This window comes from Euprymna scolopes, chromosome 35, assembly GCF_053919585.1.
Source record: "Euprymna scolopes isolate OS-2025 chromosome 35, ASM5391958v1, whole genome shotgun sequence".
NCBI classification, from domain to species: domain Eukaryota; kingdom Metazoa; phylum Mollusca; class Cephalopoda; order Sepiida; family Sepiolidae; genus Euprymna; species Euprymna scolopes.
The window spans coordinates 88,151,553-88,171,496 of NC_136516.1; the positions used below are offsets into that span (position 1 = coordinate 88,151,553).

The 19,944-nt window shown below is 35.1% G+C and overlaps 1 protein-coding gene across 1 annotated transcript in view; it reads right to left on the bottom strand.

Moving 5' to 3' along the window:
- LOC145259989 (retinoblastoma-like protein 1) overlaps positions 1-19,944 on the bottom strand; it is a 127,314-nt gene that overhangs the window by 19,314 nt on the left and 88,056 nt on the right. Inside the window, exons 15-19 of the mRNA XM_080117994.1 lie at positions 16,426-16,516; positions 11,905-12,218; positions 8,561-8,734; positions 5,220-5,399; positions 1,601-1,675 (exon numbers count right to left, since the gene is read on the bottom strand). Of these exons, the coding sequence (XP_079974120.1) occupies positions 1,601-1,675; positions 5,220-5,399; positions 8,561-8,734; positions 11,905-12,218; positions 16,426-16,516 (834 nt within the window). The remainder of the gene's footprint in view (positions 1-1,600; positions 1,676-5,219; positions 5,400-8,560; positions 8,735-11,904; positions 12,219-16,425; positions 16,517-19,944) is intronic.

A 19,944-nucleotide genomic window follows, 5' to 3' on the forward strand; every position in this document is an offset into this window, starting at 1 on the left:
GTATAGTAATAAGTGGAAAAGTTAGTATAGTAATAAGTGGAAAAGTTAGTATAGTAATAAGTGGAAAAGTTAGTATAGTAATAAGTGGAAAAGTTAGTATAGTAATAAGTGGAAAAGTTAGTATAGTAATAAGTGGAAAAGTTAGTATAGTAATAAGTGGAAAAGTTAGTATAGTAATAAGTGGAAAAGTTAGTATAGTAATAAGTGGAAAAGTTAGTATAGTAATAAGTGGAAAAGTTAGTATAGTAATAAGTGGAAAAGTTAGTATAGTAATAAGTGGAAAAGTTAGTATAGTAATAAGTGGAAAAGTTAGTATAGTAATAAGTGGAAAAGTTAGTATAGTAATAAGTGGAAAAGTTAGTATAGTAATAAGTGGAAAAGTTAGTATAGTAATAAGTGGAAAAGTTAGTATAGTAATAAGTGGAAAAGTTAGTATAGTAATAAGTGGAAAAGTTAGTATAGTAATAAGTGGAAAAGTTAGTATAGTAATAAGTGGAAAAGTTAGTATAGTAATCTATATATATAAAAGCGAAAATGTATGTGTGTATGTACGCTTTTCCTCGATGTCCACAAAAGGCTTCTTTCAAAGAAGCGCTTGCTTGGTTCACAACTTCTTAAAACTTTTTATATCATCTATAAATTGTAATATCTCAGAGTTACCCACGGAGATCGCCTGTCTATTTAATTTTATTGACTTTCAAACGTTAATTATTCCACATTTCCCGCATCGGCACGCATTACATTCGGTTTTCGGTATAAAAAAAAGCGAAACTCAACTCTAATCACAGGCCCAAAGCCAGTTGTCTCAAGAGAGCTAAGTAACGTTTGTTCAATGTCGACTTTGTCATATCAGACGGTAGCTTTCATTTCGCTCCTCCTAATAAACAGGGAGCGGATTTTTAAAAACAAACAAACCGATTTATTCACCTCATTCAAAACTGTCCCGCACAAAATAACTGCTGAATACCTATCGCCGTCACGTCAATCAAAAACGCGCACTTGTTCTTTTTAACACTTTACTATTTTCCAACTGCGCGTCGTCAAGGCTTCGTTTTTTTCTTCACATTTTCGGGGTTTTTTAACATACCCTGAAAAACACCCGGGCAATGTCGGGTACCCCGGAAAAGTTAGTATAGTAAAGAAGCGAGATAGATCTTGACCTTCAGATGTTTGATATCAAAGTGAATGAACATTCCAATTCCTGCCCTATCACTGCAATGTTGCATTTCAATGACTGTTTTACAAGTATTTTCATGGAATGTGCTCTGATGAACTCATTGCACTTGTGCCCCCTCATCATATATATCCTTGACAAATTCATCTAGCAGCAAAATCGCGCTCTTTCTCGGTGGCGGTCCCTAGATGCCAGGAATCCTTCTACTCTAAGTTTTTTGCTTCAGACTGCTAGACTGTGGACTCCCTTCCTTGTTTCCTGCTTCCCTGACTGTGCAGAAGTTTAAATGTAATGCTAACAGACATCTCACTCATCTCGTCACACAGTTCCCAGTAGACACGATCCCAAAAAGTAGCCCCTTACGTACCAATAGAAAACTACCTCGTTTGGAATGAACAAGAGTATAATAAATTATGATTTACTTACATGTGACTGAGCCTGGGGTTGTAATCGATAACACTTCATAATATTTTGGAATGATTGGGGGGGATCAGCTGATACCTGGATTTAAAAAAAAAGTACAAAAAATACAAGTTAACAAAATTTCAGCAAAGTATTTTTAAAAAATTTTTTTAATTAAAAAATTTATAAATATATTTTTTGGAGTTTAAAAAATTTTAATCAATATTTTTTTTACATTTTAATATTTTAGAATACACATTTTATTAAAAAACATTTTAGGAATAAGTTTGTGCAATTATAACATTGCTGCGTATTACTGATCATCAGACAACTTTCTTGCTTTAACAAAAACGACTTTGCAATATGTTGTTAATATTTCTATTTTATCATTATTTCAATAGGAAGCTTCTGACTGGGCTTCAATCTCTGGTTCCTTGGAAGTTCAGAGTTTTCCTGAAGCAAATTTACTCTTGGATTTTCCCTCCGACGCATTATAAACCTGAATACAACAACAAGGAAGGTTTAGTAGTAGCAATAGCAGTTTATCAAAAGTTCATATATTGTTCCACACAATTAGTCGGAAAGGACAGCATCTGGAATCAGTTTCCCCCGATTTACAATCTGTATCATCTAGATGCCGCAAATGTGAGTGACATTCACATACAGACTGATATCTGAACATTTCCCAGTGCTTGTGTACAGAATTCCTCCTACATTAAAAAAAAAAAAAAAATAAAGAAAGATCTGTATGATCTTTGATGGAAAGATCACATTCCAAACCTCACATAAATTGATCAAGTAATTTTATTTTTAAATAAGAAAATCAAAGTTTATTAGTAAGAAAGCAGCAACTATTTTGCACCACCATCTTGTAAACAGTTTCAATAAACAAGGGAGATAACTCAAACTTGTGAGATTTTTGTTGTAATGCCTATGAATTCCCATTAATCACTTAAAAATTATTTTATTTATAAAAATAAAACTAGTAGATCAAATTACGTGATTTTTTTTAATAAAATAAATTTCTTTCTGTCACAGGTACATACATCAATACCGATTTACTTTTATTTTTGTATTTTTCATATGAGGGAATTCTAGACAAAAGAATTCCAATAATTGAATAATATAGGGGAGTGAGTATTTGTCAAAAAGGTTTGAGTGGATAGAGACGTTGAATCTCGACAGTTCCAGGTGAGCATTGTCTGAAGATAGCGGTTTCAATCCTACCCAGAGCCGACCAGAGGATTAGTTAGCCAAAACGTAGTGAGACGACAACTATGGAAGGCAGTAATTACTGAGGATACAGTTAAGAGAGACTCAGCATTCCTATTCTGTCACGAGTAACTACCTGACGAAGGCCAGAGGAATAGTTGGTCGAAACGGCATGAAACAATAATCATAAAGATGAGGATAACAGTCCATAAATAAATACCCACTTTCCTAGTTTAAACCTTTTCAACAATCCTCTTACTAGGCAGAACACTAGATCTTCCAGGTCTAGTGGTGAGTTTTTTTTTTTTTTTTTTTTATGTGATAATAATCCCGTCTCCATATCCTTATTTATACGGATGTTGCTCCAGATTTTGGCAGAGCAGTCTCCGTACTTCAACATGCAATGCACATGACCAATTAAATCTGATTAACAAAATTATGTGATTCAATATACACTCTTTGTCTATATGTTCAGGGGAGGGGAGAGAGTACGTATACACAATAGATGAGAAAATGCCAGCAAGTAGCATACACGTGTACATGTGTCTGTGCAACTAAGCAAGTCGCAGCTCAGCAGTCCCTCAATGACTGTCAACTGCAACATTTTGGTTGTGGTTTTCCTTCTCCTTTGTCTTCTTGTCTGGCCGTGTTATTACTAGGCCTATGACAAGAGACTATTCTTTCCATTATTTTGACTCTCGAGCATATATCAGTTAATGTCATGTTTTTAGATAGAGTGATGTGGTTCTCAATTGATTAACTGTGTCTAACCGTGTCGGATATATACTCGAGAGTCAAAACAATGAAAAGAATATGCTGTTATCATAGCCGTAGTTATTACTCACAGTGTTGAGCACTGAGGATGTACGCACTCGTTTTATACAAGAACAAAAAAAAAATGCACACATTAAAAATACAAACACGCATGCTCTTCACTTAGGTGAACTCATGTTTTGGTTATACTGTCGCCATGGAAAAGAATCCCCCCAACCATTGTTGATAGTTGTCTGGTCTTGTCAGTCCCAGTAACAATCTCCTTTATTCAAGGCAAACCCACAGCAATCACCCCACCACCACCAATCAAATATTGACCGACTACTTGCCTCTCAGGCCTACACCTAATTTGATTTCTATACGTTCTGCCTCCTTAATATATATCTACCTTGGACCAGAATTCCCAGATATATGCCCACATACATCTCCTTCGCTCTGCTCTGGTTAGCAGAAACAAGTACATCCATCTCTTCTCAGGTCATCGTTATCCAACTATTCAGAAACTGACCACCAACGGCCACGATCTGGTGAGTTCCAATAGATTTTGACAGCCTCCTTATTGTTTGTCCTCTTATCTTGCCTCCGAGCACTTTTCATTTTTGTGAATCATTTCCTTCACATTTTCCAGTGTCTTGGTTCTGAAGGGGTTGCGGACTTTAGCATCATAGCACGTGTGCACGTGTGTGCCGTCACTTTGTACAATTTAGCAAGTAACGACAACGTGTACCCATTACAAATTAATCTATCTCGACTGCTCATGCAAATGGCGACTCAAGTGTCAAACCAATCCACTGTATCCCTATGGTCGAAATCAGATTTTTCGGTTGTGTTTAATGGCTTATCAACCTCTAAAAAGGTCATTTAAGATCAGAAATTTTTTTTTTTTTTTAAAACTTATGTGAACTTAAAAAAAAAAAAAAAAAAAAAAAAGTTTAAATGAAGTATCAGAATTCTTTGCCTTCATATTTCTAGTTATTTTCGAGGTAGTGTTCTTTCAAATTCTAAATTGCTTCCAAACTTGTTTGCCTTCAATCCTTCAGTTGCTCTCCTCGACAGGAGACGAATGCTACAGATCTGAAATATTATGATTATACAAACTAGCGGGACCTGTGAAAATTCCACAGCAGCATCTTTCATATGTAAAATATTGCCACTGGGCATTCTGTGGACGTTCAGTGTGAATGGAGACCACGCGATATTGTAGCCCTTTTGTTAAAACAGTATTTATCTATGTAATCTGGTTAATGTAGGATCAGAATATACCTGGTTATTACGGTTTATCTCTAATATCCTAATATCCATATTTTCATTGTATGGACGCCTGTTGCAAATGGAAACCCCACTATATCATTAGACAGAACAACCCAAAAGTGACATTATTTATTTATTTATTTATTTTTTTTTACATTGAACATACTACAAACATTTAAATAGAATATTTATTCGCTAATTTAATGTTCGTAGCATGTTATTACCTTCTATTCTCCTTTTTAATAAATCGGATCTCCCGATCAAATAATTTATAATCTGGAAATTATGACACACGTATGTAAAAAAGTACTATGGTATTAATAAAACTCGGGATAAGAAAAAAAAAAAGAAAGATTAAGAAATTGCAATGCTTTATATAAAGTAATATATATATACACACACACACCTTCGCCATGACGTACATAGAGCACATGATAATCTGGTCAAGATGCCTGTCCATCATGAGGTGAACCTGGTGGACAAGCGTGTGCTCAAGGCAAGTCCACATTTTCCTGCGAAGAGCATCATCGGTCAATCCCAGTTTTTCGCACAAGTCCCGCAACCTGACACTGGCAAGATGGTAAGCCTGAAAAAAAAAAAAAAAAAAAAAAAAAAAAAATCTTTTATAACTGGAAATATCACAACTGAAGATAATTACAGTGCAGTGTGAAAGAAGGGGGTGGTCATAAGACTCATATGGGAGTGACATCACAAGAGAGGGGGGACATTAGTTGACAAACTCTAGTATTTTAGTGTACGATAATAGTGAATGTACGGTGTGCATTATTATAACTAAATGTTTGGGGATATTTGACTCTTGGATGTCAAGTAAATCCCAAAAAATATTTTTGGTAAAAAAAAAAAGTGCAAAGTGCAAAGTGCAATAAGCCATGTAGAGAGAAGCTTTTTTTTTTTTTCTTTCTAAAATAAAAAAAAAAAAGTGATATGAAGCCACATCATGCAAAGAGCTTATCCTAATAATAAAAAGTAGAGAAAGTAGAATTACTTCAAAACAAATCGAGCCTAAAAGAAATCACAGTACCAGCGTTCAATTACCTGGACTCCAAGCAGACTAGCCCAAATGTAAGCCCTTCAAAGGCTCAATAGAGAAGGAAGAGATCTATCCCTAAAGATTACTATTTACATCCATGTAAATGTTTATTTAAGCCATTTTAAACCTTGATCTAGAATTCATTGTCACAACCTCCTCTGGAAGGTTGTTCCATGGAACAAAAACACAAAGAATGCTGCCTTTCTCTTTTGAGCCAAAAGTTATGATGGTGTATACGTTGCAAATGGTTGTAGAGACGATTTTGCACTGGGGGACTCCCTAAGCAACACCAAGATGGCACCAGATACTTATTCTTCAGTCAACATTCTGCTAGCCTTTGCCCTAGCAGGATGAAATAAATTATGAGAAATGGCTAGAATGATGCATTTTCTTTTTTAACTATGTTACAAAACTTATTGTTCAAAAATAAGGAATACAACATCGAAAAGATTATTTCCTTATTCCATGGAGTTTCAAAAAAAAAAAAAAAAAAAAATAGATCAGTTTTTTTTTTCAGGGGCAAATAACTAGCAAAATAAAAGTATAGAACTGCGAGATTGCATAAAAATTGAAAACAATTCTATACTTTTATTTTGCTAGTTATTTGCTCTGAAAAAAAAAAAAAAAAAAAAAAAAAAAAAAACTTAATTTTTGAAACTCCACGGAATCTTTTGTATGTTGTACACCTTGCTTTTGAACAATCAATTTTGTAACTTAATTTGTATCGTTTAATTCTTCTATGTTGATTCTCTATCTCAAATATTGAACATTTTTTTTTTCAGTATAGGATTAAATCTATTGATATTAATATTTGTATTACCACTTTGATTAGATATATATATATATTAGTGGGGCAGGTTATCTCAATATTCCATAAGAATCTTTCACTTAGCGATACAAGCACTAAAATTGGCACAAATGATGTTCAGCACATACATTTTAAGAAAAGAACGTTCGCCATCAGAAAATTCAAGATGGTTGCCGAAGCAAACCTGACAAATTTCAATTTTGGTGCTTGTATCACCAAGTGAAAAATTGTTTCAGCAATCTGCCCAACGATATATAATTAACTATATTTTTTGGAAAAAGGATTCTAGCAGACTGCTCTTTATATATATATATATATATATATAAACAATCACTTTTGTACTCTCAGACACTAGTGTTTCATGCTTATGCAATTATCAGTGTATGAAGTGATAATTACTGATTGAGAGATTCAAACCCAGTCAAAAAGTCATTCTCGACTTCGTAGACTAGCAATATGTATACTAGCCTAGGTGCCCAGCATTGCTCAGGTGTTTGGAGGTGTGTGTTGAACAAAAAAAAAAGTGGTAGTAGGCAGGCAGGCTCGAACCTGTACCGCAAAGGAGAAAAAGAACATGAAAAAAAAAAAAAAAAAAAAACGTGACGTCTTTGCCGTTGCGTCCATCACCAAACCAGAAGTGGCAAAAGGTTTAAATTAAGGCTAATCAATCGAAAAGAGGGGATCACTTTCGAAAATATGGGCAAAAAAAGCGACCCCCTCCTTGTAGAAAAGTGCCCAGTTGAGGGCGAAGGAATTAATGTTTTTAGTCAATTTTTCGATATTTGTCGCCTGAAGGGTCAAGCTTCAAAACGATACCAATCTCATGAAAATCCATCAGCTCTGTCGAAAGTTTTAGGCAGACATTCATACATACATAGATTTAAACAGACAAGTGAGATTTATATTATAGACTAGCGAGGGGTACCTGGCGTTGCCCGGGTGTTTGGAGGTGTGTGTGGAAACTCCGGGGGTGGGGTAAAAAAAATAAAATAAAAAAAGTAAGTATGAGGATCGAACCCGAACTGTTGAGGCAAAGTTGTAAATCAAAGTGTGAAAAAAAAAAAAAAAAAGTGCGACGTTAACCATTGCCCCACCGTGACATGCTAACGGAAACATGTTTGAATTTATTTAATTACTTGGATTTAGCAGGTGCCCGTTTTAATGAGTTAATGAGGTCAAGTTTGACTGCGGGATTTCATTTACTGCTGAACGCCTTTTTTTCCCCCCCAAGGTGTTATAGGAAAAAGACTAACCCACATGCGGCGAGCTACAAATGTTGAATATTTATCTTCCCGAAATCGAGCAAATTAAATAGACAGGCGAGCTTCGTTGTTAAATGTGAGATATTACGATTTATATGTGATATAAAAAGTTTTAAAAAGTTGTGAAGTGAGTGACCGCTTCTCTGAAAAAAGCCTTTTGTTGACATACAGAAAAAGCGAACACACATACATACATTTTCGCTTTTATATATATATATAGATATATATCCCAAATACTTTTGATCTGCTTCAACACAATGTTCATGCCATAATCAGTAGAATGTGCAACAACAACAAAAGGATCTGTTCAAGCATGCGTTATCATCAACTTGGTAGTGACATTACGAATGCCTTATGTGATCATCATTTCAGGTTCAATGTACAGCATGGAAACTCTTCCATCAACTGCATATCGATATCACAGGCACTAAAAAGCGTGTTTAAGTAAATAAGATCTGGTCTGAATGTACACAAAACAACGTGGCTACATGTCAACCCTCTAGATCGGGTCACATGGATAGCAGACGTGAGATATCGCCTGGTGTTACCCACCATAGAGTTTGAGATGCTCGTAGCACCCTAAATACCAAAACCAGAAGAAAAAGAAAAGATATATTAGTACTGACCTTTCGGAAAAAAAGGGCTAGGGATCCTGTACGCTTGGGCTTGACAGGTTTTTGTGGTGTAGGGGGTTTATTGATAGGCTGTGGCTGCGTTAAAGTTACCACTGCATTGTTTGGCACGGTGATATTTCCTGGTTGGGGGCTGTTAAAAATTTGAGCTTGCACAGATATGTAAACCTGAAAAGAAACAAAAAAAAACATTCATTTTAAATAATAAAAATGAATTTATGCAAGTGTCAGAGCTATTATGTGGAACCAAAGAAATATAAACATTTTACAAAGGTATTATCTCGATTCATCGAACTACTGTTCTCGTCATTTTCACAACGTTTTGGTTGATGTAACCTCCGACCTTTTTTGGGTGTATCTTGCCGAACTTGGGAAGGTTTCTGTTGAACTTGGAAATTTGGATGGAATTTCGAGCGGAACCCTTTATTTACTTCATGGGGGTAGTGTGCTCTTGTACAATCAGTCATGACTGGGTAGAAGTCCTAAAATCACACTCAAGATGAGAACAGTAGTCCGATGAATATAAGTAATATGAATAACTAATCCTCATCTCAAAAATTCAGAAACATCATTTTACAAAAGGGTCATATTCTTGAAATCATTATCATCATCGATATCCATTAATCATGTCTGATCTTGGTTTTGTGCCGTGTAGGAGGCGGCTGGTGGTAAGCAGTACAGTCATTCTTTGCATCTTGCTTGCTTCTCCTGCTATGACTGATGGAGTTTATCCTCGCCTTTCTTGAGGCCGCTGATGATTATACGCTTACACAGATCAGCAAGGACCTCCCAGTTTCCAAGGTTTATGCCAACCGCTTTCATATCATTTGACAAAGTCGTATTCTTGAAATATGATGATGAAATTCTTGCATCAAAGTATCAGTCCTTAGATCCAAATTAAGATCACTCAGTAACAATAGACTACAATTTAACTCCACATTTTTAATATAACAGGAAATATTGGAAACCTCTACATCAAAAAATGAATTCTTCCTAAGAATCACTATTAATGAGAGACTAAAATTTAGCTCCACATTCTTAATACAACACACACAATCACATGACTCTAATGATCAAGGAGAAAAACTAGAAGCAAGATTTAATTTTGTGGAATTCTGGATGCTGTATTTTATTATTATGTGCTTTTATATATATATATATATATATATATATATTACACACACTGATGAGCTGTGATACAGTGAAACAGTACTGTATGTGGATGAAATATATATATATATATATATATATATAAAATATAAAGCTGAATGTGTGTGTCTGCTCACGAATAGGCTCCTATATGGTTGACTATTTTAAAAAACTGATTACATATAATGATAGAAGATGTATCGAAACACAGGAATGGGTATGTTTGATCTGGCAGAACGGTGGTTCATTAAAATTGTGGGATCTGCATTCGTGCCTGGTCAACAAAGTATGGAAATAAAATATTTAAAAATTAAAAAAAAAAAACGTTTACAAGTGTTTTTGATATATATGTACATAATACTTTGATAAGTATGTTCTAACTTAAATAGGGATGGTATAAAATTGTGGGGTCTGCGTTTGCGCCTGGCCTCCATAAAATGGAAATAGGCACAAACTTTAATAAAGACTTTTCATATCTATCTGCATAAGTATACTTTGATAATTATGTTTCAGTTTGAAGAAATATGGTAAAATATAATTATGGGGTGTTCATTCGCGCCTAACCATGGAATGGAAATATGTCACAAAGTTTAACAAGGTTTTTTAATATAGATGCACAGAATATTGTGATAAGTGTTTCAGTGTGAATAGGTATGGTATAATAAATTATGGGGTTTATCTATTTTATTTTTTACTTTCATCATATTTTGCTTTAGTTTTGATACCCCCAAATTCAAAGCTATCTCTTTACAACCCTTCCTTTTCATAACCTATCATACTTTCATAAATCAGAGTCCATTTTCTGTAGGCTGTTTTTGAACCCAGTCAACGACGGGTACTTTTGCTAGTATATATATATATATATATATATATATATATACTAGCATGGGTGCCCGACGTTGCCCAGGTGTTTGGAGGTGTATGCTGAGCAAAAAAAAAAAAAAAAAAAAGCGGTCAATTTTTTTAAATTTGACCCCTATTATGACACCTTAACATTTATTGTTTTGGGCTCGAATCAAGTTATTAAGTTAGATCCATGTCCAAGGAACCTATATCTAAAATTTCAAGTGTTTAGACCTAAAATTGTCGGAGGAGTTTGGTAGAGTTCTCAAAGGTCAAATCGTTGAACTTTGACCCCTTAACAGCCAAATTTCTGGCCGAACACCGATCACAGATTTTCCCAAATTTCAGTACTCTGTATATCAAATTCGAGTCTGTAGACTAAAAATTGACAGAGTTATTGTGTAGGAAAATGTACACAGACACGTTCACTTATATATATATATATATATATATATATGCACACACACAACCTCAACTTTCACGTGGGCAAATATCACACATTTTTTTTTTTCATCATCCACTCCCTTATTCCCCCCTCCCCTTTTTTTTGGTTTTTGTTTTACTTTCATTTTTCTATCCTCTTTCCATCATCAGGAGACCATGCAAATTTTTAATTGCAATTTCGCCAAAATTGGTTTTTCCATTTCATCAAGGGTTTGATATTTTACAAGAAGGGTTTAGTATTACCTGACTAGGTCTTTAGTTATGAATAACTAATTGCCCGAAACCTTATCATGATTGTGTAACGATATTAATAAAATGTTTATCTAAATAGAAATAAAAAAGTATATCTTGGACTATTCATTATGGAGAACTCTTATATAAACCTTGTTAAATTCACTGATTTTTATCTTTTAATATTCTTAATCTGGAATAATAATAATATACACAGTAGAACCCGGGGATACTTTTTTTTTTAGGTTACGATGTAGAATACAACATTTTTCTGGACCCTGATTACGGTATTTGCCTCACTTTGCTGTGTTATTTATAATCTTATGTGTACTGTATTTTATTACTAATTTTTTAATGTTGTATCCCAGGGTTCTACTATATATATATATATATATATATATATATTTCTCTTTGTGTGTTCCATTTTTTCTCAGAAACTACAGACTTGATCTGACTGAAATTTTGTATGGATCTTTGTTATGATAAGGTGCAGCAAACTAAGTATTATGGTATCTGTTTGATGCACAGGGATTAATAAGGATTAGTATTTAATGCAAAAATGAGCACAGATTTAACCATCAATTTGGCACAAAGTACTCATTCCAAGCCAATGGACTATCAAGCTATAATGTTTGTATGTTTTTATGTTGTGTAAGGTTGCATAGACTCACCTGCCGACCGTCATTTGTCTTCGCTGGCTGGAAGGTGGTGATATAGTGCGTACCGGTTGTTGGAGCTGCATTTTCGTTATTGCCAGCCACAAGAGTACGTGCTGCAACTGTGGGCGTATCAGCGGCACCCCCGGCAGTTGCAGTAGCCGTTTGTGCCTCGCTTCCGCTGGTGCCAGCAGCTGCCGATTCCGTTGAGACTGTTGCTACAGAAGTGGGAGTTGAAGGACCAGAAGAGAATAGCTTTCTTCTGGCAGTTCCAGGGTTTGGCGAGCAGAACCGACCAGCAATAGACGTACCCGGAGACTGCGAAAAAGCTGAAATACACAGAATGGCACAATTAGAGAAGAGCAAAACATACAAACTTGGAAAAAGAAAAATCAAGACAAGATTAATTTAAAATTCTAATTAATCCAAAATTCTAATTGATCCAAAATACTAATTGATCCAAAATACTAATTGATCCAAAATACTAATTGATCCAAAATACTAATTTATCGAAAATACTAATTTATCGAAAATACTAATTGATCCAAAATACTAATTGATCCAAAATACTAATTGATCCAAAATACTAATTGATCCAAAATACTAATTGATCCAAAATACTAATTGATCCAAAATACTAATTGATCCAAAATACTAATTGATCCAAAATACTAATTTATCCAAAATACTAATTTATCCAAAATACTAACTTATCAAAAATACTACTTGCCATCTATAAGGTGGCTTTTTTTTCATACAAGCACTTTTATCGATAGTACATACATGAAACTCTAGTCCCTGTCAAAGTAATCTCCTCCGGCTGCAACAACTTCTGAGAGGCCCCATGGAAGTCCTTTTGTGCGAGCGTGTCAATGACCATCGTCACAGCCTCTTTCATCACAATTGTCTTATGACAGCCTCTAAGGTTTTCCTTGAGCTAAGGGAATGACCAAAAGTTACAGGGAGCAAGGTCTGAACTATAGAGAGGGTGAGAAACTGTCTTGATGGCCATCTTGGTCAAATAGTCAAATCTAGTGTTCTGACTACTCCTCCCATACCTCTCATCAGCCCTCACAGACTCCCTGCCTTCCACGAGTTTCTTATGCCACTCAAAAGCTGATGCTTAATTCATAAAAGATGGTGTTACATATAAGTTTCTTATCTATTTATGTGTTTAGCAACCTATTTAATGGGCTAGTGTCCTCATCCTTTAACGTCTATTTACAGCCCGTGACTCATCTAGCGTTTGTGGTTATGTGTGGTGTGTATTACATATAAATAATTCATGTAACATGACAGCATAACTGTTTCTGCTGCTTGCTTCTGGGGGATTCACCAATGTTTTGGGGAGCTTGGTTCTGTTTAAAGGAAACGCTTCAAGACAGACACAAGGCGATGTATGTTTTTATATTCTTTATTCATTCCCAGGTATCATCACAGCAAAACTGGAGTGAATCTTGGCTTGTGGTTTCTCTGCATCCATTTGGAAACTATCCCGTCCCCTTATGGGGAGACCTGTTTAACTCACCTTGTTTCTTTGCCGTCTCAAAACCAACTCCCTAAACTTTACTGAGATTATTCAAACCGGAACCCGACATATCACTTCCGGCCCCCATTTGCATACTTTCCGGTGCAACTTAATCAGTCACCCAAGTTTGATACCATAACAACATTACCCTTTGACCCTTTCTGCACCTGCACACTCGCTCAACTTATTATTTCCCCACCATTCAATCAGTTGTTTACTCCGCTAGGTAGATAGACGATTAGATAGATACATAGATAAACAGATAGCAGACAATTAAATGTTTCTACCTGGCATTTACCTAAAAATGGTCCAAAATCAGACTGAAGCATTCCACACAATTCTGTGACATTTTTCCAAGTTTAAAAACAGAATTTTATTGCATATCATTCTTCTAAAGTGTCCTCACATCCAGATTGCATTTTTGAAATTCACTAGCTGTGACAATCAAGCTTTAGTAGGGTGTAATCCAATTCCTGCTGTAGCTGTTCACTTGAACCCGAAATCATAAAAATTGGTCAATGATCTCATAAGATATATAGCAATAAGATACAATTTTAAATGCGTGTACAAAAAAATCTGGAAACCTATTGAAGGCATCTGGTATATTTAAAAAAAAAAATGAAAAACATTATCAATAGAAAAGCATTTCAACCATGCATATACTAAAATAAGGTCACCTATTGACACATTTATAAAAGAAGCACAGCACTCAAAGCAAAAGGGTGTCAAACATCAACCCATAAGATATAAATAGCAATGAATATGATTTGTTAGTTAGACTGAACGCTACTTAGATACAGAAAACATTAAATAATAATCCATGCACTTAGCCTTATGATTCCATGTGGAGATGAAACAGACATCTCTATGTAGCTTAATTGCCATAAATATATTGTTATACTACTACTATTACTACTCCTATACATGTTTGTGGATAACTGCATTTCATTTATAACTAAATATGTCAGTAAAACGGGAGGGGGGGGGCTTAATGTAAGGGAGGTAACTTTCTCTCAAGCACTTACGTAAAGTGGATGACAGACAGTTATGATCGAAATAAAAATAAATAACTATATACATGGTGTCCAAAAAGTCACTGAATGGTTTTGAACTTAAATAGATTATTTATTTTTGAAGATATCTTTCTGTAATTTTAACAAAATCTGACTAAAATATTGGGAATTTAAAAAAAACAAAAAACATGCAAAATTCAAACAATCTTTATAAAATAATGTCTTTCAAATGTTGTCCGTTTTCAGCTTCGCATACTTTTGCTCTTTCCAAAACATTCATTACAGATTGGAGAATCTGTGGATTGCAATTTAACTCCCTTATTTCATTTCTGATGATTTCCTTCAATTCTTGCAAAGTTTGCAGTTTGACGTTTCGAGGTCTGCCATCTTCTTTAACTTCAAGAAAACATGCTATGATTTTGAATCTTTGTCAGCCATTTAAAAATATCGATCCACTGGTCTCATCCAGTTATCTTTCAAACGAACACTTTAGAACACAACATTTTGATCTGTCATGCTTAAATATAAAATTGTATCTTGTATGGCAAGTCAGACTAAAGTTTTAATTAGTATCTTCTTTGGTCTGTCATGCTTAAGTTTAAAATAACATTGAAGTTGTTCTGGCATGGTCGGTCAGATTTAAGTTTAAGGTACACTTAATTCGTTTATTAGACCTAAGTTTGAAAGATCATTTTCGTTGATCTTTCAGGCTTAAGTTGTACATAGCAACTTCTTTAGTCCATCATGCTTTTGTTTGAAATATCATTTTCATCACTAAGCGCACAGAATAAATGGACTTATCTTAAGAAACGTGTTCTTGTTTTTAATATGGTTTGCCATTTAAGATAACAATTTGAGATGTAAACAAAATGTGTGTTGCATCACTGACTTTAATCATCACGCATCCAACAGTTCTACCTTACCATTTAATCTGTAAGTTGTTGAATAAATCCGTTAAATGTCATGCTTCATCCTCTGCTCATTTTTTAATTGATTTTAAATCAATATCATATCTCCAGATTTTAAAACAATCCCTATGCACCAAACATATGTCATTGTTTCTCTTCCCATACAACATTTTTTTTATATCATTCTGTTTATTACATTTTGTTAGGTACAACCTAAAAATAATTATGTTATTTCCCTTTGACCAAAGAAGAGAGAATTATTGCCCTTGGGGAAAAGGGGATCTGTCATGAATATCTCTCACTTCAGACTTTAATCATCACACATCCAACAACTGCTACCTTACCATTTAATCTGTAAGTTGTGGAATAAATCTGTAAAAAGCCATACTTCATCCTCTGCTCATATTGAAATTGGTATTACACCAATAATATGTATCATCAGATGCAACACGTTTCTAATGAATTATTCAGCAGAGATATCCGATTACCCATTGTCCATTGACTGACATCATGTAAAAAATATCAATGTCAAAATTGCATTTCATTAAATCTTTTTGACTGTTAATTTATTTAACCAATAATCATCAGGCGTAACATGTTTCTAATAAATTATTTAAAAAACTGTTTCAATAATTCTTCGACTCTCCTCAAAAAAAGACTTATGATTTTTAATTTTTGTCAGTGATTTTTTTTTTTAAACGATCAATCCACCAGTCTCATCCTGTTACCATATCCATCCATAGCCCTTGAGCCCCTGGAGAGGCATAGGCCATCTACAACTTTTGTAGATGCTTTTTGTAGCGAGGAGTTCTTTTTACAGGGTGAGGGTGCTGGCCCCACGCCCAACCTTCCCAGAAAGTACATACAGCGCCTAGCCTTCCAAAATGGTCACCCATCTGGTACTGGCCGGGCGCAACATTGCTTAACTTTGGTGATCTGGCGAGAACCGGTGTGCCAACATGATTATGCCGTACATTTCATCCTGTTACTAAAATTTATCTTTCAAACAGACAATCTAGAAAAACGATTTGAAAGTCAAGATGACATTCACCGAGATGATGATCGAAAAAACAAAAAAAACAATTACTTTGAAATCTTCCTTCATCAATCAATCTTCGAATTCCTGAGTGAACTGGAGGAGATTGCAGCCCACCTTCCAACTGACTTGGAAGAGAAACCTGAAGAAAAAAAAAAAAGAAAAAAAAAAATGGGCCATAACATTTTAAATTCAATGTGTGTGCAGCATGATGATGTATGGAAGTGAAACCTGGTCAGTAAGGGTTGAAGACATGTGTTGCATGGAGAAAATTGCTACAAGAATGATATCTGTGTGGGTTTAAAGACAGCCTTAGATCTGATGACCTTAGCATATTGAGATGTGTACCGAACCGGAGACTTTGATAGTGCGGATACATAGAACAAATGGTTGAGAGTTCTTGGGTTAGTAGAACAGTTGAGGTAGCAGGTTCAGTTCATAGGGGAAGGCCGAGGTAAACATGGAAGGAAGTGATAAAAATGAACTTGATGGAAAGAGGGATAAGTAAAGACCTGGCCAGATATAGGTTAGTTAAGGAATAAATTTCTTAACACCACCCAACACATGCCAGCATATAAAATGGACATGAAACTATATATGATGATGAAAATTACATTACTGAATTTTTAATATGAGGATTGATAATTTGGATTTTTTGGACTACTGCTCTCATCTTAAGTGTTATTTTCACAATGTTTCGGCCGATGTAACCTCCGACCTTCACCAGGTATATCTTTCTGTTAAACTTGGGAATCTGCACAGAATTTTTAATGAAGCCTCTTTTCCATCAGTTATGACCGGGTAGAAGTATTACATAATTCGCAATTGTATTGTTAGTATTGCCTGCACCAAGGATTGAACCATCCACCTCCAGAAGAGTGTCGCTCAGAACTAAATTTTCATTTTGTTATTTATCTGTTATGCCAAATGTCCATCTGTATTATAATGAGGTATCTGAAGAAGGTCGGAGATTACATCGTCCGAAACGTAATGCAGAAAATGTGAACAGTAGTCCGAATGATCAGTCAGACTAGAATATACACAAACTGTTTTCATAGACATGTTATTGTCATGAAATTTATTTTCTTTTATTTCATAATTTTTTCTATTCTTTTCCTTTCTGCCTTTTGCTTTCGATCAGATTAAACGTGAATGTCTACAATTTCTTGAGATGACTAAACTTGGTTGAAAGCTCAACATAAATGAAACAAAAAATTTTATAGTCAGCAATAGTGCAGTTTTGTCTGCAACGTAGTCGGCTCTTTTAATGCCTAAAATTGTTTTGCAACATTTGGTTGAAAAGGAATCTAGTTGTATTTTTTCAGCCAATTCTGCAAATGTGCAGGATTCTATACCATATAGCCGGGATGAAAGAATTGCTGTTGGAGGTCGAAGTGGATTTTTGATATCAATAACTTGTTCAGTTTATATATATATATATATATATATATATATATATATACAGGGTGTTTCAAAAGTCTTGGGAACATTACAAATGTGTATATCTCATGAAATATTCCAGGTAGAAAAATGAAACTGGTACCATTTTAAAGCTTGCTTAATCAAGTTTTTGGTCATACTAATGATTTTCGTCTTATCTTTCCAGGTGCAGTAATGGCGTTCTCTAAACAAGACAAGGCATTTTGCGTCCTCCAATTTGCAAAGACTGAATCGTGGACATGTGTTCAGCGTGCATTACGCAGGAAATTTAAAAAAGCCCCTGAAAGGAAATCCATTGTCAGATGGCATGCTAAATTTGGGAAAGATGGGTGTTTGTGCCCAAGTAAGCGAACAGGTCGCCCTTCAACTTCAGAAGATACAGTTGAGCAAGTTCGGACAGCCTTTCAGCAGAGCCCCCGTAAATCAGTAAGAAGAGCCAGCAGGGAACTTCAGCTTGCTCCAGCAACTGTCTGGCGTCTCTTAAGGAAACGACTGCAAATGGTACCTTACAAGCTCAAGTTGGTCCAAAAGTTGAAGGACACTGATAAGCTCCTTCGCCGTGACTTTTGCATTGCAATGAAAGAGAAGTTGGAAGATAACGGCTTTGATGACCGGTTTGTTTTTAGCGATGAGGCGACCTTCCATCTGAATGGCAAAGTTAACAAGCATAACACTCGCATATGGGGTACTGAGAATCCTCATGAACTTCTTGAGCACGAGCGAGATTCACCAAAAGTGAATGTGTTTTGTGAAATTTCCAAGAAAGATGTCTATGGACTGTTCTTCTTTGAAGAGACAACTATCACTGGTGAATCCTATCTCAACATGCTGGAAGACTGGTTAATGGCTCAGTTGAAAGAAGCAGAATCTGATGACTTCATTTTTCAACAAGATAGTGCACCACCACACTGGAGTCTTAGAGTAAGGCAGTTTCTTAACACAAGGCTGCCTGGTAGATGGATTGGGAGATCTGGGCGAGGTGATGACGTTCTCATGCCCTGGCCTCCAGATTTTACCCCGTGTGACTTTTTCCTTTGGGGCTTTGTCAAACAACAAGTCTATGTGCCGCCCCTTCCAAGAGATATTGACGAACTAAAGGCTTGAGTAACGGCAGTTGTGGAAACCATTGACGTCAAGATGCTGGAACGCGTTTGGCAGGAAATGGACTATCGACTAGATGTCTGCCGTGTGACGAATGGTGCTCATATTGAGCAACTTTGAAGATTCCCCACAAAACTTGAAACTTTAACCTTTCCAACGGTACCAATTTCATTTTTCAACTAATAGTTTTTGAGTTATTAAAAATCATTATGTTCCCAGGACTTTTGAAGCACCCTGTATATATATATATATATATATATATATATATATATATATATATATAGATAGATAGAGAGAGAGAAATAAAAAGGAACAAACCATATTGTGTGTTCAACGTTTCGTCTTTATTTTGAGACTTCCTCTGGATGAAATAAAGACGAAACGTTGACGAACACATAATATGGTTTGTTCCTTTTTATTTCTCTATTTTGTCGGAATACTATTTCCATATTTCTCATATATATATATATATATATATATATATATATATATATATATATACACACACACACACCTCTAAAACCAAAAAACAGGCTCCTTCAGTCTTTGACAGACTATGGATACCCACGTAAGGGGTGCCTGCGTGTTAAATTTTTGTGGCAGGAGTTACACAATCTCCAACCACACCTCTCCTGAGTCGACATTGTTAAATACCAATGGCAAGTGAAGTGTACGTACAGGACAACTGGAAACAAATGCCGAGATAAGCGGAGAGCATGTTCTCATTCTGTCAGACATGACCGGATAAATGTCTTAATTTGCCATTGTATCCGCGAGTTTAGCAAGATATACCTGAAGAAGGTTGGAAGTTACATCGTCTGAAATAATACTCAAAATGAGAATGGTAGTCCGAATAATCCAATGATAATGAATAATGAAAATTGTGTCTCTCTGCGTTAGTTCATGCATAAATGTAATCAAGTTTTAATTTGAAACAATTTCATTCAATTCATTTGATAACAAAAAGATACGTTAATAAAATTAATTTTAATTTCATCTTATGAAGGAGTAAAAAAAATGAAGGCTCCT